A 24,510-nucleotide genomic window follows, 5' to 3' on the forward strand; every position below is an offset into this window, starting at 1 on the left:
TGAAACAGGATGAACTACTCTGTCTACTTCACTGCCTGCCTCACCACCTAATTCAGTCTCCAGGCCCCATGGAAGCTCTGTGAGACACGTTATGGGTCATTTGAGATATTGACTGTATGTTGATAGGTTATTTCTTTTTTAAATTAAGTGTACATTTTTTTTCTTTCTTTTTTTTCTGGAGCTGAGGACTGAACCCAGGGCCTTGCGCTTTCTAGGCAAGCGCTCTACCACTGAGCTAAATCCCCAACCCCTTAAGTGTACATTTTAACATTACATTTTTTTTTTACCATTTTTGTATTTCATTTAAACAAAAAACTTATAATTATGATGAGTAAAACCTTAAATTTTACTTCAGTTCACCAAAATCAAATGAAGGAAGTTTTTCTTGGCCAGGGGAAAAAAACATGTGAAATAATAATAATAATAATAATAATAATAATAATAATAATAATAATAATAATAGTAATAATAATTATTATTATTGTTAATTGAATGTGAACATTCAAATTTATGTAGATGATCATTGTATAATATCATTTAGGAATCTGGAGAATTTATACGGTTGCATTCGTCATTTAAAAATATTTGATTTATGGGACTGGAAAAGTGTTTCAGTGATTAGAGTACTTGCTGTTCAGTCATGCAGACCCAGAGTTCAGATCCCAGTACCCATGCAGGGCAGCTTACAAACACCTGCAACTGCAGCTCCAAGGGATCTGATCCTGTGTTCTTGCCTTTTCAGGCACCTGTAGGGGCAGGCAGGCACACATGCACATGTGCACATTAATAAACATAAAAATAAATCTTAAAAATTGCTTTGAGAGAAATATCACAGGAAGTAATAACTTTGTTTTATAGAAATAATTCTTCATATAATTATCATATTTCACTTATACTAATTAAAAGCTACTCATAAATAAATTTATAACATAAATACCAAAATTTAAACCAAATTTATCAAGAGATTGCATAAGAATTAAATTTATTAGGTAGGTTGTACTTTTTTTCTTATAACCTGAACTTTTAGATTGTTATTTATCTGGGTTATAAGATTATAAACTTCTACTTGCTTTTCTTTTTCTCTAGGAAATTCTTCTCCATGGTATTCAGAAAATTGTTGAAAGTGATTTTACTATGAGCCCTTCACAGTATCTGACCTTCCCTTTGCTGCATACCCCAAGTTTAAGCAATGGTGTCTCATCACAAAAGCCTCCTGGGATTCTTAACAGTAAAGCCTTAGGCTTGCTGAGAAGAGCACGGATTTCCCGAGGCAAGAAAGAAGCTGACAGAGAGAGTTTTCCTTATAGGCTGCTTTCTTCCTGGTACATAGCCCCAATCCACTTGCCATTGCTGGGGCAGAACTGCTGGCCACACCTGTCAGAAGGATTTAGTGTTTCTCTGTGGTTTAATGTGGAATATATCCATGAATCCGAGAGTGCTGCCGAAAGAGGAAAGAAAGTAAAGAAAAGAAACAAACCATCAGTTCTAGAAGACAGCAGTTTTGAAAGAGCAGGTATGATGGCAGGGTCTGATCTGTACACTAAGAATCTTCAAATGGCACTTTTCCTGAGCTTTAAGCATATGTGGCAGTATTTTAATGTATTCTTTAATTGTTCTTCACCTTAAAGGTCCTACTTCACTACTGAATTACCAAAGGCTGAGTTTTCAAACAGCCTTGAAATCTTCATTGTCTCTAAACTTTAGATTGGAAAGTGGAAATCCTCTATTTCCACAACAGCTCCTGAAGTTAGCAGTCCCATTGCTGTGTTAGAGTGGCCTCTGATTCTAGAAAGGAATAAATAAAATGCTGTAGCCATTTTATTTCAAGTTCTTTTTTTGTGTCTTACCTCAGTGGCCCCTTCTATTTACTGACCCTGCTCATTTATATGCAACAGTCCAAATGAGAACAGAGCCCACCCATAACGGAAGAACTGCTATTAAGCCGTATTGAAATTGCAGCTTGATTTCGTTCTCATCTTTTTTAAGTATTGAATAGTTTCTTAGGACATGCAGCAGCTAGAGAAAATAGTTTTAATGACTGATGATGTTCCTCTTCTTTATAAGTCTAAGCCTTTGGATATGCGCTGTGTATTTAAGTACATCTTAGCTTTTAACATAGAGCCGCATCAGAGCAATGAGTAGCTCGTCACACATATTCCACCTGCCATTGCCTGAGCAGATGACAGGAACATAAGCGCAAGACAAGATTCAAGTAGGAAGATGGCATTGGGAGGGATAACTGGCTAGCCCAAGGCCTATAAACATTTCTCTCAGCTGGAGACAAACTATGATTCAGGGTTTGGCATCACTTAGCACTTTTATCTCAAGGTCATTCACCACCCTAAACAATGACCATTCAGTCACTGCAGCTTTTTAAAGGAGAGTTTTAATGATACTAGAGATCATGCCTTTCTAACTTGTTAGTACAAGGCATTTGTTGATGGCATGCGCTCCCTGGGCCCTGGTCAGCTGTGACATAGTGGCCCAACCCAACAGATGGCGAAACCTTGGTATAAAGTGTGGTTGGTGACAATCCTTTAGCAGCCCTACCCACAACTGCCCTGAGTTACTGTATTTTAAAGCATTTAATAACTTTTAAAACACTGGTTTTGTTTGTTGTGGTTGTTGTTGGTTTTTTTAACCCATGGTGTTCTTTTGAGGTTAACATTTATCTTTTGAAAATACTGTTGTTTGAAACATGTTTAGGTATTTGGGGGTAAATAATCTGTTATAAATAAACCAACACACATTGTATTCTTTTTTAAATTTACTTTTCCATACAGTTTTAATGAACTATTTTATCGATGACTCTAACATTTTTTTCTTATAGAAGGTGATAGACCAGAAGTTACAGAATCCATCAGTCCTAGTGACAGACTCATAGAAGATGGCTGTATTCACTTGATTTCATTGGGATCCAAAGCATTGATGATCCAAGTGTGGGCTGATCCTCATAGTGGCACTTTTATCTTTCGGTATTGATTATTCTCAACTCTTAGCAAATATATCATGTATTTAAATAATTTATTTAAGAAATTATCAAATAATTATGAGAACAATCTTATTAAAAGTCATTACAGAAAAAAAGAAAATTAAAAGAACAATTATCAGACAGTACATGGATTCTCTCTAGTAGTACACAGATAGGAAAACATGCTAGATCAGGTGCCTAGGCATCCATCCAGAAGAAATGACTGGAGAAGTCTTGCTGAAAACAGTCATACTGGCATTGTTGGTTACATGGCTTGGAGCCAGATAAAGGATTCTCTACATGGAGGAACATCCAATACAACCATTTTTATGCCATGCAATAAGGATAGTAACCTCTGTTGTACAGTGTTTTTATAATTAGCTGTTCTCAAGGGCAGACTGTTTTTACTCAAACAGTACTCTCTCCTTGTGCCCTTAAGGGCACAATGTTGTTATTCTTGTGCTGGTTTTTTGTTCTCCTTTTTCCCTATTGCCTGTTTCTGGACAAGAACCTTAGAAGACACTTTGACACACACGTGCTTGGGTTTGAAATAGGGGTGTGGTGTCTCTCCTGCTTCCAGAGCCAGCTTCTCAGTGAGCTCAAACAGGACACAGCAATTTACTAGTTTAATGTATATTACATATTATCTTTCTAAAAGTCAAAATTAAAGTATGTTATTTAGATTTTATGTTTTGTAGATATAAATGTTACTAGGTGTCTTTTACATCCATTTTCTCCTTATTTTTTTCAGTAATCTTGTTAAAAAAGTTAGCATCCAATAAATTCTGGCATTTACACATTTATTACAGTATGTATTAGTTTCTTGGTAAACTAAACATTGCATTATAATTTCTAAAATAGTATGTATTAAGTAGAAACTGCCTTTGCAAACTGATTTATATAAATTATTGCCCAAGTTATTAGCATTAGTCAATGAATCTTATCCATTTTAGTTTTAAACTGAGGGAGCAGATGTAATGTAAAAGTCATACTGACTTTCTTAGTTGGTTTGTTTTAAAATCGAAGTCACTTTTAATCTCACATATTAAGCACGACAATTTCAGCATATGTGTTAACTATTAAGGTCAGAATTATCGTGTTTTCGATCTGTGACTTTTTTTCTGCAGTGTGTGCGTGGATTCAAATGATGATATGAAAGCTGTTACATTAGCACAGGTGGAATCACAGGAGAACATTTTCTTTCCAAGCTCATGGCAGCACTTAATACTTACCTATATTCAGCATCCTCAAGGGAAAAAGAATGTCCATGGGGAAATCTCGATATGGGTGTCTGGGCAGAGGTAAGAAGCATTCTCAGAGATTCTCAGTCTCTGTTTTAGTTTTAGTCTTCATTCCTGAAACATTGCAAACTAGGTAAAATTTAATATGTATAACAGAAATTTACATCAAAATGGATTTTTCCTGTTCATCTCTTTAGTACAGAGTAAGTCTTCCATAGACATTATTGTTGAAAATTGTGATTCAGCCAACATCAGAATGAAAATATTTGCGAATTGCATCTATGACGAACATTTATAGTCTTGCTTTCTGGTTATTCTCTAAACAATAGAGCATAACAACTATTTATAAGACATTTATTTTAAATGTTACAAGTAACTTAAAGATAGTTTAACTTATATAAAAGACTGTGTAAGTTATATGTAAATAATGGCATTTTGTAGAATGGATTTGAATATTCTTAGCTTTTGGTATCCATGAGATGCCTGCAACTAACCTTCAATGAATACTGTGGATGACTATATTTAGGTATGAGGAGCAAATTAAAAACCTGAGCATTATATATTTATGAGCAATATATACCAGATAAGTAGTTATTGGAACTGTAATATTGTCCCTCAAACCAATATATTACAGGAATGAATCCAATAGGAATTCTTTGTATTAATTAAATAAGAAGGCTAATACCTAAATTAAGCTGGGATAGAAAGAAAATAAATGACTGGAGAATATAAAGCATTTATGTCTGGTAATAGACTTAGATTGGGTGCTAGAACTATACAATGTGTCAGATTTGGGTAGAATACTGCATGACTCTTACCACGTAGACTTAATAAACATTTTGTAGACTATCTTAATGTAAACATTACCCTTGAATGAACTGTGCCCTAGTTTGCTTTCCATTGCTCTGATAAAACACTAACCAAAACCAACTCAGAGAGAAAAGGATTTATTTAGTTTATGGGTTATAGTCCATCATGTAGGAGAGCCAGGGCAGGAATGCAAGGCAGAATCCTGAAGGCAGGAACTGAAGCAGAGAACACAGGAATGTTGTTCGCTCCCATGCTAACCCCTGGCTTGCTCAGCTGCCTTCCTTATACATTGCAGGACTATCTGCATCCAGGTATCTCAGCACAGTGTAGGTCCTCCTCTGTTAGTCAACAATCAGGAAAACATCCCACATACATGCCCTCAGGCCAGTCTCATAAAGGCAGTTCCTCAACTGAGATTCCTTCTTCCCGAGTGACTTTGCCAAGCTGTCAAAAACAAACCAGCACAAATTATAAAGATGGCTGGAAGAGTCTCAGGTGAGTCATGAGAAAGAAAAATGGGTAGAGAAGATGGAAAAGCTTGGCAAGAGTGAGTGACAAGCTGATAATTATGATTTTTACTTTTTATAAAAGTTTATTAAGTGTTATATACTTGTTAGACCCTTTGCTAGGTGTTTTATATATGTTACCTCCTTATTCTCTCAAAAATTACTCAAAATAGATTAGTTCATAGAAGTCATATATATCCTTAGCACAAATTAAGTGAATTTTACCAGGTATTTATCAAGGAATTACTGTGTGTTAGACATGGCACTGCTGTAGGAGGCTGCAGGAACTGGTTACTTTCAGCTGTCAGCACTGAGGGAGAGAAAGAAGGACTTTGGGATAGTCCATGGTATCTGCTATAGGAAGTTAAACCCGAGTTTAGTTTTGTTGATTTATTGAAAAAAATCTATTTTCAAAACAGTATTCATTCCTGACTAAGCCTGAATGGCAGCAAAACCCAATATAAATTTGTTTTCAGGATACTAGGTTGGAACTATTAGAGCTGGAGAGATGGGCCCCATTCTTCTTGAACAATCTCCTCACTTCTTAAGCTAGTAGCAAGTGGCAGTCATTTTATTAAGTCTTTGCACTGTACCTCAGTACTCTCAAGTATGAAGCTATGAAGTAGGTATGTTATTGACATGACTACTTTACATGGCTCAACTGAGACCTCGAGGGAAAGGAATCTTGCCCAGAGCTGTGCCACATGGAGCAGTATAGACAACGCTTGAAGCTCTGAGCCTAGATGGTGGTCATGCTGTAAGCCCTGTATATGCTGTTCCTTCAGCCCCCTTTTCCTTCAGGATGTCTGATGGATATAGGACCACACACTTGTTCCCAGGCACTTTCACAGTGAGAGATGAGATTGTCATGAGTAGTTCTGAGTTAGTGAGTACAGTCTCTTGACTCACACATTACTCTCTTCCTCTCCCACTTGCTAATTTTACTTTGCTTTGAAGAATTTTTTTCAGTTGGTAGAAGTTAAGTTTATTAGTTAACAGATTAATGAACAAGTGAAAAAGGTCAACAATATTTTTTTAGTTTAAATTTGATTCTTTGTTATTTTAGAAGCTATGTATGTTTTTCTACCAAGAATGCATTTCAAGAAGTTATCTTAATAAAAAATAATAAGCTAAGTATGGTAACTCATAACTGTAATTCCAGCACTGTAGAAGTTGAGGCAGGAGAGTTGCTGTGAGTTCAAAGGCTACAGAGGGAGACTACCTTAAAGAAGTGAACAAATAAAAACAAAACAAAACAAAAAAAAAAACTTAGCAATGCTGGAAAGTAACTTATTATCACCCAAACTACACAAATGTAGAGTGTGAGAGAGATATGCTTAGTATTCATTGTTTATTTTACATTCATTTTGCCATATTTTTCTTTCACACTTAATAAAAGTAAATCATAATAACACAAGGTGGCAGTAGTGTTTAAATTGTGGCCATTTATTAGTCCAGAAAGGATGCAGTCATATTTTCTCATTTCTTTGCTTTAGTGTGTGTGTGTGTGTGTGTGTGTGTGTGTGTGTGTGTGTGTGTGTGTGTGTATGTATATAATGTATTCCTCTTTGGGCTTTTGAGATGACTGAGCAGGAAAAGGCTCTTGTCACCAAGCCTAACAGTCTGAGTTTGGTTCCTGGAGCTCAGTCGAGAGAATCGACTCCTACAAGTATTGAACCTTAGTGTACATATGAACACAGAAACATACAAGATATAATTTTAAAAATGAAAAATTACTATTAAGGTAATTGGCTTTATTTACTAAATATGAATCAGATACCAAAGTTTTAAAATAAACGTATTAAAAAAGTTTAATTTCTAAAAGTGAGTTAGCCATGTAAGTCTACACTTTCTAAATTTAGACTTTGCCTTGATAGGCCATCCTCATCATCTTAATATGGAGTTGAAGGTGACCCTGAAACAGGGGTGGACTTGCACTCAGCAGTGTCTCCAGGCGATGAAGTCTGCCAACCTTTGTGTTTTCTTTTGAGAAAGCCTTTCTCTTACCTGTCCTGGTACTGTTTTACATAAGAATTCTTAACCAGCCTTTACAGAAAAACAGACCAAACAAAATTTCTGAAGTCTTTAGCATTAGAAAACAAAATACAGAAACACTGGCATTTCAGAGTTTAATACAGAAAAAGTTGGGACATTCTGAAACTCTGATTCCAACACTCGTGAAGCCAAGATGCGAGACTTTGACAAACTTAAGAAGTTATTACTTTGTTTCCCTGAACCAAGGAGGAACACATGCAGAAGCTAGGGGACAAAGACAGCTTGGAGCAAATGCCAGGAAAGGGCATGTATAGGAGTAAACGTGTATTGTCTTTCCTGGCCAATATGTAGGATCTGATCTATGTGGTACTGTCTGCTGCCTGCACCTCTGACCAAGAGACAGAGGCTACCCTCTTTTCCTTCCCATTGTCTATAATACAACCCAGAACCTAGAAAAGTTCAGGAATTTTACATTCATGCTATTCGTACATATCATTAACTTAACTTTGCTTTTAATGTAGGAAGACTGATGTCATCTTGGATTTTGTACTTCCAAGAAAAACAAGCTTATCATCAGACAGCAATAAAACGTTTTGCATGATTGGCCATTGCTTAACATCCCAAGAAGAGTTTCTTCAATTAGCTGGAAAATGGGACCTTGGCAACTTGCTCCTCTTCAATGGTATATTTTCCTCCATTAAACATTTACAAGTTTTTTTTTAATAACTTTATTAGTATTTCATTTTCATATTTGATACAATAATCAACATTTTAATGTGACCCAAGTTATAGCTAATCTTTTTTTTTTATTATTAACTTGAGTATTTCTTATATACATTTCGAGTGTTATTCCCTTTCCCGGTATCCGGGCAAACATCCCCCTCCCCCCTCCCCTTCCTTATGGGTGTTCCCCTCCCGACCCTCCCCCCATTGCCGCCCTCCCCCCACCAGTCTAGTTCACTGGGGGTTCAGTCTTAGCAGGACCCAGGGCTTCTCCTTCCACTGGTGCTCTTACTAGGATATTCATTGCTACCTATGAGGTCAGAGTCCAGGGTCAGTCCATGTATAGTCTTTAGGTAGTGGCTTAGTCCCTGGAAGCTCTGGTTGCTTAGCATTGTTGTACATATGGGGTCTCGAGCCCCTTCAAGCTCTTCCAGTTCTTTCTCTGATTCCTTCAACGGGGGCCCTATTCTCAGTTCAGTGGTTTGCTGCTGGCATTCACCTCTGTATTTGCTGTATTCTGGCTGTGTCTCTCAGGAGCGATCTACATCCGGCTCCTGTCGGTCTGCACTTCTTTGCTTCATCCATCTTGTCTAATTGGGTGGCTGTATATGTATGGGCCACATGTGGGGCAGGCTCTGAATGGGTGTTCCTTCAGTCTCTGTTTTAATCTTTGCCTCTCGCTTCCATGCCAAGGGTATTCTTGTTCCGCTTTTAAAGAAGGAGTGAAGCATTCACATTTTGATCATCCGTCTTGAGTTTCATTTGTTCTAGGCATCTAGGGTAATTCAAGCATTTGGGCTAATAGCCACTTATCAATGAGTGCATACCATGTATGTCTTTCTGTGATTGGGTTAGCTCACTCAGGATGATATTTTCCAGTTCCAACCATTTGCCTACGAATTTCATAAAGTCGTTGTTTTTGATAGCTGAGTAATATTCCATTGTGTAGATGTACCACATTTTCTGTATCCATTCCTCTGTTGAAGGGCATCTGGGTTCTTTCCAGCTTCTGGCTATTATAAATAAGGCTGCAATGAACATAGTGGAGCACGTGTCTTTTTTATATGTTGGGGCATCTTTTGGGTATATGCGCAAGAGAGGTATAGCTGGATCCTCAGGCAGTTCAATGTCCAATTTTCTGAGGATCCTCCAGACTGATTTCCAGAATGGTTGTACCAGTTTGCAATCCCACCAACAATGGAGGAGTGTTCCTCTTCCTCCACATCCTCGCCAGCATCTGCTGTCACCTGAGTTTTTGATCATAGCCATTCTCACTGGTGTGAGGTGAAATCTCAGGGTTGTTTTGATTTGCATTTCCCTTATGACTAAAGATGTTGAACATTTCTTTAGGTGTTTCTCAGCCATTTGGCATTCCTCAGCTGTGAATTCTTTGTTTAGCTCTGAACCCCATTTTTTAATAGGGTTATTTGGTTCCCTGCGGTCTAACTTCTTGAGTTCTTTGTATATTTTGGATATAAGGCCTCTATCTGTTGTAGGACTGGTAAAGATCTTTTCCCAATCTGTTGGTTGCCGTTTTGTCCTAACCACAGTGTCCTTTGCCTTACAGAAGCTTTGCAGTTTTATGAGATCCCATTTGTCGATTCTTAATCTTAGAGCGTAAGCCACTGGTGTTTTGTTTAGGAAATTTTTTCCAGTGCCCATGTGTTCCAGATGCTTCCCTAGTTTTTCTTCTATTAGTTTGAGTGTGTCTGGTTTGATGTGGAGGTCCTTGATCCACTTGGACTTAAGCTTTGTACAGGGTGATAAGCATGGATCGATCTGCATTCTTCTACATGTTGACCTCCAGTTGAACCAGCACCATTTGCTGAAAATGCTATCTTTTTTCCATTTGATGGTTTTGGCTCCTTTGTCAAAAATCAAGTGACCATAGGTGTGTGGGTTCATTTCTGGGTCTTCAATTCTATTCCATTGGTCTATCTGTCTGTCTCTGTACCAATACCATGCAGTTTTTATCACTATTGCTCTGTAATACTGCTTGAGTTCAGGGATAGTGATTCCCCCTGAAGTCCTTTTATTGTTGAGGATAGCTTTAGCTATCCTGGGTTTTTTGTTATTCCAGATCAATTTGCAAATTGTTCTGTCTAACTCTTTGAAGAACTGGATTGGTATTTTGATGGGGATTGCATTGAATCTGTAGATTGCTTTTGGTAAAATGGCCATTTTTACTATATTAATCCTGCCAATCCATGAGCATGGGAGATCTTTCCATCTTCTGAGGTCTTCTTCAATTTCCTTCTTCAGTGTCTTGAAGTTCTTATTGTACAGATCTTTTACTTGCTTTGTTAAAGTCACACTGAGGTACTTTATATTATTTGGGTCTATTATGAAGGGTGTCGTTTCCCTAATTTCTTTCTCGGCTTGTTTCTCTTTTGTATAGAGGAAGGCAACTGATTTATTTGAGTTAATTTTATACCCAGCCACTTTGCTGAAGTTGTCTATCAGCTTTAGTAGTTCTCTGGTGGAACTTTTGGGATCACTTAAATATACTATCATATCATCTGCAAATAGTGATATTTTGACTTCTTCTTTTCCGATCTGTATCCCCTTGACCTCCTTTTGTTGTCTGATTGCTCTGGCTAGAACTTCAAGAACTATATTGAATAAGTAGGGAGAGAGTGGGCAGCCTTGTCTAGTCCCTGATTTTAGTGGGATTGCTTCAAGTTTCTCTCATTTAGTTTAATGTTAGCAACTGGTTTGCTGTATATGGCTTTTACTATGTTCAGGTATGGGCCTTGAATTCCTATTCTTTCCAGGACTTTTATCATGAAGGGGTGTTGAATTTTGTCAAATGCTTTCTCAGCGTCTAATGAAATGATCATGTGGTTTTGTTCTTTCAGTTTGTTTATATAATGGATCACGTTGATGGTTTTCCGTATATTAAACCATCCCTGCATGCCTGGGATGAAGCCTACTTGGTCATGGTGGATGATTGTTTTGATGTGCTCTTGGATTCGGTTTGCCAGAATTTTGTTGAGTATTTTTGCGTCGATATTCATAAGGGAAATTGGTCTGAAGTTCTCTTTCTTTGTTGTGTCTTTGTGTGGTTTAGGTATAAGAGTAATTGTGGCTTTGTAGAAGGTATTCGGTAGTGATCCATCTGTTTCAATTTTGTGGAATAGTTTGGATAATATTGGTATGAGGTCTTCTATGAAGGTTTGATAGAATTCTGCACTAAACCCGTCTGGACCTGGGCTCTTTTTGGTTGGGAGACCTTTAATGACTGCTTCTATTTCCTTAGGAGTTATGGGGTTGTTTAACTGGTTTATCTGTTCCTGATTTAACTTCGGTACCTGGTATCTGTCTAGGAAATTGTCCATTTCCTGAAGATTTTCGAGTTTTGTTGAATATAGGTTTTTATAGTAAGATCTGATGATTTTTTGAATTTCCTCTGAATCTGTTGTTATGTCTCCCTTTTCATTTCTGATTTTGTTAATTTGGACGCACTCTCTGTGTCCTCTCGTTAGTCTGGCTAAGGGTTTATCTATCTTGTTGATTTTCTCAAAGAACCAACTTTTGGTTCTTTTGATTCTTTCTATGGTCCTTTTTGTTTCTACTTGGTTGATTTCAGCTCTGAGTTTGATTATTTCCTGCCTTCTACTCCTCCTGGGTGTATTTGCTTCTTTTTGTTCTAGAGCTTTTAGGTGTGCTGTCAAGCTGCTGACATATGCTCTTTCCTGTTTCTTTCTGCAGGCACTCAGCGCTATGAGTTTTCCTCTTAGCACAGCTTTCATTGTGTCCCATAAGTTTGGGTATGTTGTACCTTTATTTTCATTAAATTCTAAAAAGTTTTTAATTTCTTTCTTTATTTCTTCCTTGACCAGGTTATCATTGAGTAGAGCATTGTTCAATTTCCAAGTATACCTGGGCATTCTTCTTTGATTGTTATTGAAGACCAGTTTTAGGCCGTGGTGGTCTGATAGCACGCATGGGATTATTTCTATCTTTCTGTACCTGTTGAGGCCCGTTTTTTGACCAATTATATGGTCAATTTTGGAGAAAGTACCATGAGGAGCTGAGAAGAAGGTATATCCTTTTGCTTTAGGATAGAATGTTCTATAAATATCCGTTAAGTCCATTTGGCTCATGACTTCTCTTAGTCTGTCTACATCTCTGTTTAATTTCTGTTTCCATTATCTGTCCATTGATGAGAGTGGGGTGTTGAAATCTCCCACTATTATTGTGTGAGGTGCAATGTGTGTTTTGAGCTTTAGTAAGGTTTCTTTTACATATGTAGGTGCCCTTGTATTTGGGGCATAGATATTTAGGATTGAGAGTTCATCTTGATGGATTTTTCCTTTGATGAATATGAAGTGTCCTTCCTTATCTTTTTTGATGACTTTTAGTTGAAAATTGATTTTATTTGATATTAGAATGGCTACTCCAGCTTGCTTCTTCTGACCATTTGCTTGGAAAATTGTTTTCCAGCCTTTCACTCTGAGGTAATGTCTGTCTTTGTCTCTGAGGTGTGTTTCCTGTAGGCAGCAGAATGCAGGGTCCTCGTTGCGTATCCAGTTTGTTAATCTATGTCTTTTTATTGGGGAGTTGAGGCCATTGATGTTGAGAGATATTAAGGAATAGTGATTATTGCTTCCCGTTATATTCATATTTGGATGTGAGGTTATGTTTGTGTGCTTTCATTCTCTTTGTTTTGTTGCCAAGACGATTAGTTTCTTGCTTCTTCTACGGTATAGCTTGCCTCCTTATGTTGGGCTTTACCATTTATTATCCTTTGTAGTGCTGGATTTGTAGAAAGATATTGTGTAAATTTGGTTTTGTCATGGAATATCTTGGTTTCTCCATCTATGTTAATTGAGAGTTTTACAGGATACAGTAACCTGGGCTGGCATTTGTGTTCTCTTAGTGTCTGTATGACATCAGTCCAGGATCTTCTGGCCTTCATAGTTTCTGGCGAGAAGTCTGGTGTGATTCTGATAGGTCTGCCTTTATATGTTACTTGACCTTTTTCCCTTACTGCTTTTAATATTCTTTCTTTATTTTGTGCGTTTGGTGTTTTGACTATTATGTGACGGGATGTGTTTCTTTTCTGGTCCAATCTATTTGGAGTTCTGTAGGCTTCTTGTATGCCTATGGGTATCTCTTTTTTTAGGTTAGGGAAGTTTTCTTCTATGATTTTGTTGAAGATATTTACTGGTCCTTTGAGCTGGGAGTTTTCACTCTCTTCTATACCTATTATCCTTAGGTTTGATCTTCTCATTGAGTCCTGGATTTCCTGTATGTTTTAGACCAGTAGCTTTTTCCGCTTTACATTATCTTTGACAGTTGAGTCAATGATTTCTATGGAATCTTCTGCTCCTGAGATTCTCTCTTCTATCTCTTGTATTCTGTTGGTGAAGCTCGTATCTTCAGCTTCTTGTCTCTTCTTTTGGTTTTCTATATCCAGGGTTGTTTCCATGTGTTCTTTCTTGATTGCTTCTATTTCCATTTTTAATTGCTTCAACTGTTTGATTGTGTTTTCCTGGAATTCTTTCAGGCATTTTTCGATTCCTCTCTGTAGGCTTCTACTTGTTCTCTAAGGGAGTTCTTCACGTCTTTCTTTAAGTCCTCCAGCATCATGATCAAATATGATTTTGAAACTAGATCTTGCTTTTCTGGTGTGTTTGGATATTCCATGTTTGTTTTGGTGGGAGAATTGGGCTCCGATGATGCCATGTAGTCTTGGTTTCTGTTGCCTGGGTTCCTGCGCTTGCCTCTCGCCATCAGCTTATCTCTAGTGTTACTTTGTTCTGCTATTTCTGACAGTGGCAGACTGTCCTATAAGCCTGTGTGTCAGGAGTGCTGTAGACCTGTTTTCCTCTTTCAGTCAGTTATGGGGACAGAGTGTTCTGCTTTCGGGCGTGTAGTTTTTCCTCTCTACAGGTCTTCAGCTGTTCCTGTGGGCCTGTGTCTTGAGTTCACCAGGCAGCTTTCTTGCAGCAGAAAAGTTGGTCTTACCTGTGGTCCCGAGGCTCAAGTTCGCTCGTGGGGTGCTGCGCACGGGCTCTCTGCAGCGGCAGCAACCAGGAAGACCTGTGCTGCCCTTTCCGGGAGCTTCAGTGCACCAGGGTTCCAGATGGCCTTTGGTGTTTTCCTCTGGGGTCCGAGATGTGTGCACAGAGAGCAGTCTCTTCTGGTTTCCCAGGCTTGTCTGCCTCTCTGAAGGTTTAGCTCTCCCTCCCACGGGATTTGGGTGCAGAGAACTGTTTATCTGGTCTGTTTCCTTCAGGTTCCGGTGGTGTCTCAGGCAGGGGTCCTGCCGCTCCTGGGCCCTCCCCCACGGGAGCCCAGAGGCCTTATACAGTTTCCTCTTGGGCCAGGGATGTGGGCAGGGGTGGACAGTGTTGGTGGCCTCTTCCGCTCTACAGCCTCAGGAGTGCCCACCTGACCAGGCGGTGAGGCCTCTTTCCCAAGGGGTCTGGGAGCAGAGAGATGCTGCGGGCCGGGATCCGCGGGCGTGGGACCTCCGGCAAACACAGGACGTGCCCGGTCCTAGATGAACTCTGCCTCTGTGTGTCCAGATCTCACCAGGCAGCTCTCTTGCAGCAGACAAGTTGGTCTTACCTGTGGTCCCGAGGCTCAAGTTTGCTCGCGGGGTGCTGCCCACGGGCTCTCTGTGGCGGCAGCAACCAGGAAGACCTGTCCATTTACAAGTTTTAAATGACTCACATCTTACATAAGTTAAACTGAGAGAAATACTGATCTCTCCTTCTTGACTTGTGTTTAATAAGTACTGTTTTCCCAAGGTTCTAACATTCACATTCAGGACATTTTTACCATTTTTTATGGAGACTTTCCTTACAGTTACTATGTGATGTGGAGATGTGGTTTCTACCCTCATCCCATACATGTAATCAGCATTCTTGGGAAGTACAATGACATAACTAGGAAATCTATTTATGTAAATCTTATCTATGACTTTTAATGTGTGTAGGGGTGTTTTGCCTGCTTATGAGTCTGTGTACCACAGATATAACTGCTGCCCACAGAATTCAGGAAGGGATGAGATTCCATGTAGCTGTAGCCACAGGAGATTGTAAGCTGCCATGTAAGTGCTGGGAATTAAGCCCAGGCCCTCTGCAAATTCAGTCTGTGCTCTTAATCATTGAGCTACTTCTCCTGTCCCTCTTTTATTCATGAATTTAGTGCACTCTATCCAAGTAGTGAATTTGTGCAAATGCAGTGAAATATTCCATTTAAAAAGTATTAAACCTGGCACATGGTTGCATTTAGGTTATGTTTAGATGAGAGAAAACAAAGGCATCGATTCTAATTTCATTTGAAATGAAATGTACTAAGAAAGAGCTTTCATCAAAAAAATTTAAAAGTCCTCATTTATCAAAAAAGTAGAAGAAGAAGAAGAAGAAGAAGAGGAAGAAGAAGAGGAGGAGGAGGAGGAGGAGGAGGAAGAAGAGGAGGAGGAGGAAGAGGAAGAAAAAAAGCAGCTGGGAAGTTGTGGTGCATGCCTTTAGTCCCACAACTTGGGAGGTAGAGGCAGGTAGATCTTTGAATTTGAGGCTAGCCTGGTCTATAGAGTGAGTTCCTGGATGGCTGGGGCTAAACAGAAAAAGCCTGTCTCAAAAAGTCAAAACAACAACAACAAAAACAACAACAACAACAGCAACAACCACACCCTGTCACAGAGTGAGGGGTGGGCTGGGGATGTGGGTAGATGGCTCAGAGGGTAGGAACACTCCTTGCTCTTGCAGAGGACCAGGGTCAGTTCCCAGCACACACATCATAGCTCACAGTCATCTGCAACTCCAGTTCCAGGTGATCCAGTGCCTTCTAACTTCACAGGCACCAGGCACTAACGCAGGCAAAATGCCCATACACGTAAAACAAACAAACAAACAAACAAACAAATAAATTTATTTAAACAACGACCTCCCCCAAACAAAAAAGAGAAAACAGCAAAATATACCAAAGTATGGTTAAATTAAAATTCACCATCTTAAGGAACAAAAATAAAAAATCAAAAGCTTTCCAGTTTACTTTATATCTGTATATCTTTAACATAGTCCACATAGGTTAGTATCCTTACACTTATTTGGTAACTTAGCCTTTGAGTTTTGTAAGATAGAATAAACAACTGAAAGAATCTGTCTCTGTCTTTGTCTCTCTCCCTCTCCCTCTCTTTCCCTCTCTCTCTCTCTCTCTCTCTCTCTCTCTCTCTCTCTCTCTCACACACACACACACACACATACACACACAATCTCATTTTCTTGCTATTTATGAAATTTTCTACTTGAAATGCTTTAAATAACTAGCTCTACTTTTCTGTTTATCCAGGAGCTAAAATTGGCTCACAGGAGGCCTTTTACCTGTATGCTTGTGGACCCAACTACACATCCATAATGCCGTGTAAATATGGCAAGCCAGTGGTTGACTACTCCAAATATATTAATAAAGAAATTTTGAGATGTGATGAAATCAGAGACCTTTTTATGACTAAGAAAGATGTGGATGTTGGACTCTTAATTGTAAGTTTTAGTTTCATAAGTTTTAATATTGTAGAATTTTATGTAGATATGTTCATTGGAATGTATAATTAGCAGTCAATTACATTACTAAAGTTTTTAATTTTGTTCTTTTCTTAGAATGTGGAGTTTTTTATAAAAAAAGTGAAACACTTTAATCTGTTAGTTTCATGCTTTAAGTATATGTATTCTTATTTGTTTGAAATTATATTTATATAGCAATTTTATCAGCTAAGTTTATTTTATACCTAATAGTCTTTCAGGAAAATGTTTATGATACATTGACAATATAGCACTTTCAGCTTGACATAGTCTTTTAAAAAATCATATATTTCTTTTCATTCTTGGAAATAAAAACAAAAATTCACTTGTATTATTAGTTGTAATTGCATGTATTAAGAGTCCGTGAGATGGTTCAGTAGGTAAAAAGATTTGTTTTAAAAGCCTGATCTTATGTGTGTGACCTCAGCTTAAACCCTGGAACCCATGTAAAGTTAGAAGGAAAACCACATGTATGTTGTGACATGTATATGTGCATACACACAAATTAAAATTTAATAACATATATTCAGCGTTTATATAATTTACTTGTTATATCAGTATAAAATAGGCATTTTCCCTTCATATTGCTATTTATTTCCTATTGCTTTTTTGCATTATTCTTTAATTTTGCCCTACCAGTGCACAGTTCAGGAGCTATTGGTGGGGATTCTTGTTAGTAGAACCAGTCAGCTATACTGGACTATAGATAAGACATGCTCTATGCTTAATGAGACTACTTAAATTTCCGTAGCTTCTTATAAGTGACCAAATTTTAAGATTCTCTTTGACTTCTGTGAGGAGTAGGTGAGAGAAATTTGACATGGACCAGTGTTGGTTGAATGTACTATCTGTGAATGGAAATTTTGACTTAATTTTGATTATTTATTCTGACAGTGTTGAACTTAGTTCTAGTACAAGAAAAACCTATTCAGAGACACTCCTTTTTTTAAAATTGAAAATAGATTCTTCTCTTATACAACACATCCCAACCACAATTTCCTTTCCTTCTTCTCCTCCTAGTGACCCCACCTCCAATCTTCTCTCTTCCCCAAATCCACTCCCTGTTTGTTCCTGTTCAGAAAAGAGTAGGCTTAAAAGAGACAGCAGCCAAACAGGACAAACAGAATATAATGCCATCATAGCAAGGCTGCCTAAGACAACCCAAAAGGAGGAAAAGAGTCTCAGGAGCAGGTAGGGGAGTCAAAGACACTCCCTCTCCTACTGTTAGGAGTTCTACAAAAATGTCAAGATACGGCCTTAATATATACACATAAGACCTGGTACAGACCTGTACAGTCCCCATGCTTGCTATTTTGGTCTCTGTGAGCCCGTGTGAGCACTGCTTAGTTGATGCTCTGGTGTCCTCCAATCCCCTCTGACTCGACATTCTTTTACTCCCTCAGGGACACAATTAAGTAGGCAGCCTATGAGCAAATCCAAAACAAAAACTTGGGGTAAATTAGCCCAGAGTCCTCATATTTCTAATAATTTAGAACAATGCTAAAAATAAATTGAGCATGACAGAAGACTTAGCTCTCTTATATTAAATATATAAGGTCTTATCTATCTGTGTTTGATTATAGTATGAATAAAGCATTTTCTCACTAATGAGAAAAAGACTTAGCTGTAGCTAGTAGATTTATATTTTAATTTCATGTTTATTCTGGATGTATCAAGCCAAAATCTTCAACTGTGCTTTATGTTACTAGTCACAGCTTAATTAACTGGTCATTTCCATTGTGGGAGGCAGCTGTGCCTCTCTGTCCATCTTTGTTAGTGTAGTGGCTAACTTTTAAAAAAAGAAAAAGAAGGGGTTGGGGATTTAGCTCAGTGGTAGAGCTGGGTTCGGTCCCCAGCTACAAAAAAAAAAAAAAAAAAAAAAAAGAACGGAAAAAAAAAAAAGGACCTGCACAAGAAATATTCTGAATCTTAAAAAAAAAAGTTAAGTGTCTTTTATATTGAAATATGTGCTAGTTGATGTGTAACATTTTAAGCTTTATTTTATTACTAAATGAAAATGTTTGTGTTTAAGGAAAGTCTTTCAGTTGTTTATACAACTTACTGTCCTGCTCAGTACACCATCTATGAACCTGTGATTCGACTCAAGGGCCAAGTGAAAACTCAGCTGTCTCAAAGACCCTTCAGTTCAAAGGAAGCCCAGAGCATCTTGCTAGAACCTTCTCAACTCAAAAGCCTCCAGCCTACAGAATGTAAAACCATCCAGGGCATTCTGCATGAGATTGGTGGGGCTGGTATATTTGTTTTTCTCTTTGCTAGGGTAAGAATCATGATTATAGTTTTGTCTGAACAGAAACTCCATCTCGTTTATTGATAAATTGTATGCTTATAGAAAATGAAAAAGGTATATACTCAACTATATAAACTTTAGCACAAAAATTATCACATATTACAGCTCATACCAAGCTTTCAGCCATGGATTAGAAAGGTTTATTTTAATTTTTGAAGATCTTAGAAGTTTTCTATTATCTACAAATGTTAATTGGAACAAGTAAATGTTAAATATGTGAGATTTTAAATTGCGTTTGTAAAGGAAAATATATGGAATACTAATGATATAAATTTTTAAAATGATTTATCTATTTTAATTATATGTGTGCTTGTGTGTGTATTCATATAATATGTGTATATACTGGTAGAAGCTAGTTGTATGTCACCTGACTTGGGTGCTGAGAACCAAACTCAGGTCCTCTGGAAAAGCAGCAAGCACCCTTGCCCCAAGCTCTCTCTAGACCCAAGATATGTTTTTTTTTTTAAAGGGAGAAACAAAACTTAGACTTTTATAAGCATCATTTTAAAATAAACCATTTATTATTTATCTTCTCTCTTTAGCTACTCATAGGCAGGAAGAGTATCTTTCCTGATAGAGAATGAGCAGTCCATAATTATATACTTTCTATCTTAAGGTTTGCTGAAGAACACCATTTGGACACAATAACCTTTGCTACATATAATTTCTGCTTCCTCAGGTCTATATCCCTGTTTAACGCAGTGTTGATCTTCCTTTATCCTTAGAATGTCATTTTATTTTATCCCTAAGTATACTTCTAAAACATAATCAGATTGTCACAATATGTCCTTAAGGAGCTGGCTCCTTTATCGAGGGCACCTTTGATCTAATTTTGCAGTAAAGGGTACACCAGCATTTGTTCTTGTTAAAGTTTTAATAAAAGTCTTGCTAGCATCTTATCTATCCTAGTGTGTTTCCTATCTTGTCATCCTTCTCCTACTGCTTTTCCCCAGCTGGTATCTAGGTGAACAGATTTTTCTCATCTTTTCTCACATTATAATTTCAAAATGCATGCCCTTGGTTTTTCCTATTTTATCCAGGTATAATAATTAAATATAATTGGATCCTAGAAAAAACATTTAATTTATACTGTGCATGCATTTATGATCTTGCTAATAGACTTTTAAAGTGTTTTCACATTTAAAATTTAAAATGTGTTCAGAATTCTTCTGCTTCCTATAAAGATAAAGTGTATTTTTCCTAAAAGCTTTATATAAACAGCCTGTCTTTTAAGCCTAATTTCCTGCCAAACAGAAATGTGCACCTTTAGGTATTTCAGTGTAGGCCTGTGCCTTACCAGATGTTCCCTGTGTCCACTCCCCATATCCCTGTATTCCCCATATCCAGGCCGTCTGCCTTTCTCTTTAGGCTACCTTCTCAGTGTAGCCTCCCTTAAATCAATAGAGGAGTCAGAAGTGGGTGCTGTGCAAGATCCTGAATGTATGTGCAATAGAAATCTGAATCCTCTCTTTTGTCTTTTCTTGTGATAATCATGCCTGTTCTTCTAAGTCAGAGGTATTAGAGGTATTGGTTAAACTATGATACTAGGCACAACATGTGGTTTTTATTTTTTGCTTTTATCTTTATGCTTCACAGGAGCCCTCACTGGTACATTGTACCCTTTGCTTCTTTATGTCTTCTGTAGCACATGATGTTGTTGAGTCTGATTCTTTTTTTTTTTAAACATTTATTCTTCTCTCATAGTTTACATCCTGACTGCAATTTCTCTCCCTCCACTCCTCTAAGTCCCTCTTCCCTCTGCCCACCCCAGATCAATTCCTCCTCTGTTTACCTTAAAAAAAAAAAAAGCAGGCCTCCCAGCAATATCAACTGAACATGGCCTAACGAGATACAATAAGTCTGGGCACAAACCCTCATGTTACAGCTGAACATGGTACTGTGAGAACATGGCCCACAAAATCAACTAAGCAGGGCTCATAGGGGCTCATAGAAACTAATGTGACAAACATGGACCCTGAATGGGTCTAAACTAGGCCCTCTGAATATACCTTATGGTTGTATGTATACTTTGATGTTCCTGTGGGACGCCCAGTAATGGGAATGGGGGGGTGTCTCTGACTCTTTTGCCTGCACTTGAGCCTGTTTCATAATTGACCATGGAAAACTCAAATTTTATGATCGCTTTTCAGATTACTAAGTATAAGATGCTAGTGATCTCTAAGCCTGTCACTGTTACCTTTGCCCATTTTAGTATATTTAAGAGATTAAAAAGAATGGAATTTATAATTTTCAGTTTTGCTTAGCTATAATTTAAAATATTAATATTTAATAATTAATATTTAAATACAAGTATTTATATTTCTTATAGTTTAAACATTAAAATAGCTTGCTATGACATTATTAAAGATAATCGCATACATTAAATTTTTTACTATTAACAGATTAAGAGAAAAATATCTTTTTTGTTTTCAGGTTGTTGAACTTAGTAGCTGTGAAGAAACTCAAGCATTAGCGCTGCGGATTATACTGTCTTTAATTAAGTACAGCCAACAGAGAACACATGAACTGGAAAATTGTAATGGACTTTCTATGATTCACCAAGTATTGGTCAAACAGAAATGCGTTGTTGGCTTTCACATTTTAAAGGTATTACCTCATAAAATTTGTTTTTTTTTTTAAGGTTCTTAAGCAGATTCTTTTTTTTAAAATATTTTTTATTTACATTTCAAATGTTATTCCCTTTTCCGGTTTCCCAGATATAAGCCCTCTATCCCATTCCCCTCCCCTTCTTCTATGAGACTGTTCCCCTCCCCATTCACTCCCCCTTCCTCCCCGACACCCGACATTCCCCTACACTGGGGGGTCCAGCCTTGGCAGGACCAAGGACTTCTCCTTCCATTGGAGCCCACCAAGGCCATCTTCTGCTACGTATGCAGCTGGTGCCATGGGTCGGTCCATATATGGTCTTTGGGTAGTGGTTTAGTCCCTGGGAGCTCTGGTTGGTTGGTATTATTCTTATGGGGTTGCAAACCCCTTCAGTTCCTTCAACTCTTTCTATAATTCCTCCAACAGGAATCCCATTCTCAGTTTAATGGTTTGCTAGTAGCACTGGCCTCTGTATTTGACATGCCATGCTCTGTCTGTGTCTCTCAGGAGACAGCTATATCCAGCTCCTGTCAGCGTGCGCTTCTTAGCTTCATCAGTCTTATCTAGTCTTGGTGGCTGTATATATATGGGCTATATACCCAGGTGGGGCAGGCTCTGAATGGCTGTTCCTTCAATCTTTGCTCCAAACTTTGTCTTCATATCTCCTCCTATGAATAGTTTTGTTTCCCCTTTTAAGAAGGAGTGGTCATCCTTCCTTTTGAGCTTCATGTGGTTTTTATCATTTCTCTACAGTGACACCTTCTATCAAAAATTTTCTATAATCATTTTATGTTGTTGGTAAATGAAGGAAAATTACTAATATATATTTAGTCAAAACATGGCACTCTTCTGATTCCAGAATAATTTTTCTTTTTTTCTAAGTATTTTAGAAAGGAAGAAAATAAACTACAAGAATTTTAGGTCTCAATAGACACAGATGTATTCCATGGCAAGCCCTTTGTTCTGTAAGCTAATGAACTTGTTTATCTCACTCTCACACTCATAGGTACCTCCAGCCCTGGGATGTACTACTGCAGTCAATCTGTGTTGCTACAGTTAGGACTTGTTCTTGTTCTGTCATGTTTGTATGTATGCACTTGTTAGTGTAGATGTGTGCATGTGAGTGCACATACAGGTGTGTGTTTGTGTGTGTTCGAAGAGGACAGAGATTGATGTCAGGTTCTCTCCTCTAGCTCTCCAACTTAATTTCTGAGATAGGGCTCTCATACTGAGCCTGAAATTCAGCTTGACTTAATTTTCCAATCTCTGCCCTGCCTTAGTGCTGTTATAGTTATATGTAGCCACTTCTAACTCTTATGAGAGTTTTCAAACTCAAGAATTCATTATTATGAGTCAGATGCTTTGCCAATTGAGCCATTTCCCAGCTCTGAAAATTAATTTTGTTATATAATATTTTATTTCTTATTTGAGAATTTTATATATGTACATAAAATACTTTCATCAGATCCACTTCCTACGTCTTCCTTCCAGATCTCCTGGATCCTTCCCCAACAAGACTGCCTCCCAACTTCATATCCTCTTGTTCTTTTCTTCTTTTTCTTTTTTTAATATATTCTTATTAGAAATAAATTCTCTTCTCATACAGTATATCTTGATCATAGTTTCTCCTCCTCTCCTCCCTGTTCCTCCTCATCCTCTCTCCTCCAGATCCACTTCCTTTCTGTCTCTCATAAGGGAAAAAAAACAGGTTTCTAAAAGATAACTATCAAATTCGACAAAATAAAATATAAGCAAAAAACCATCATATTGAAATGACACATGGCAACCAACAGGAGGAAAAGAGTCCCAGAAGCAAGCAGGAGCCCCATAAACTAATAGCTGTAATATGTACACAGAGGAAATGGTGTCGATCCATGTCTGCTCTGCTTGCTGCTTCATCTCTATGCCCTTATGTGCATTGTACTTGGTTGATTCCAAAGGCCTTATTCTCCTGGTGTCCTCCATCCCCTCTGGCCCTTAACTCTTTCCACCTCTTCCTCGGGAGGTTTCTGCATCACCCCTCATCCCTGTCTCCTCCTTTTTACCTAACATCTCTGAGCTTATGGATTGATTGTAGTTTGGTTATCATTTACTTTAATGACTAACATCCCCTTATAAATGAAAACATACCATATTTATCTTTCTTGATCTGATTTACCTCACTCAGAATGATTTTTTTCTAATTCCGTCCATTTGCCTGCTGAATTCAGGATATAATTATTTTTTTCTCCATCTTTATTGAATTGGGTATTTCTTTTTTTTTAATTTTTTTTATTAACTTGAGTATTTCTTATTTACATTTCAAGTGTTATTCCATTTCCCGGTTTCCGGGCCAACATCCCCCTAACCCCTCCCCTTCTCCATGGGTATACCTCAATTTCTTTATCCATTCGCCTAAAACTGGAAACATCCTAGATGGCCCTAAACACCCTGGCATTCTCCTATACTGGGTAACCAAGCCTTCACAGAACCAAGGGGTTCTCCTCCTATTGATGCTGGAGAGTGCCATCCTCTGCCACATATGTGACTGGAGTCATGGGTCCCTGCATGTGTACTCATTGGTTGGTGGTTCAGCCCTGGGAGCTCTGGTAGGGTCTGGTTGGTTGATATTGTTGTTCTTCCTATGGGTTTGCAAACCCCTTCAGCTCCTTCAGTCTTTTCTCTAACTCCTCCATTGGGGTCTTCTTGTGCAATCCAATGGTTAGCTGCAAGTATCCTTATCTGTATGAGTAGGGCTCTGGCAGAGCCTCTCAGGAAACACCCATATCTGGCTCCTGTCAGCACTTCTTAGCATCAAAATAGTGACTCGGTT

At 38.0% G+C, this 24,510-nt stretch overlaps 1 protein-coding gene across 6 annotated transcripts in view; it reads left to right on the plus strand.

The window, feature by feature from the left end:
• Lyst (lysosomal trafficking regulator) overlaps positions 1-24,510 on the plus strand; it is a 202,142-nt gene that overhangs the window by 67,875 nt on the left and 109,757 nt on the right. For 5 of the 6 annotated variants that reach the window (XM_063276781.1, XM_063276775.1, NM_053518.2 and 2 more), the window contains 7 exons: positions 1,087-1,513; positions 2,831-2,975; positions 4,099-4,272; positions 8,045-8,205; positions 16,554-16,744; positions 18,816-19,061; positions 21,525-21,698. In XM_063276781.1, the coding sequence (XP_063132851.1) occupies positions 1,087-1,513; positions 2,831-2,975; positions 4,099-4,272; positions 8,045-8,205; positions 16,554-16,744; positions 18,816-19,061; positions 21,525-21,698 (1,518 nt within the window). The remainder of the gene's footprint in view (positions 1-1,086; positions 1,514-2,830; positions 2,976-4,098; positions 4,273-8,044; positions 8,206-16,553; positions 16,745-18,815; positions 19,062-21,524; positions 21,699-24,510) is intronic. The other variant, XM_063276778.1, reaches the window with a different exon arrangement.

The sequence above is a fragment of the Rattus norvegicus genome, chromosome 17, assembly GCF_036323735.1.
Source record: "Rattus norvegicus strain BN/NHsdMcwi chromosome 17, GRCr8, whole genome shotgun sequence".
In the NCBI taxonomy this organism is placed as follows: domain Eukaryota; kingdom Metazoa; phylum Chordata; class Mammalia; order Rodentia; family Muridae; genus Rattus; species Rattus norvegicus.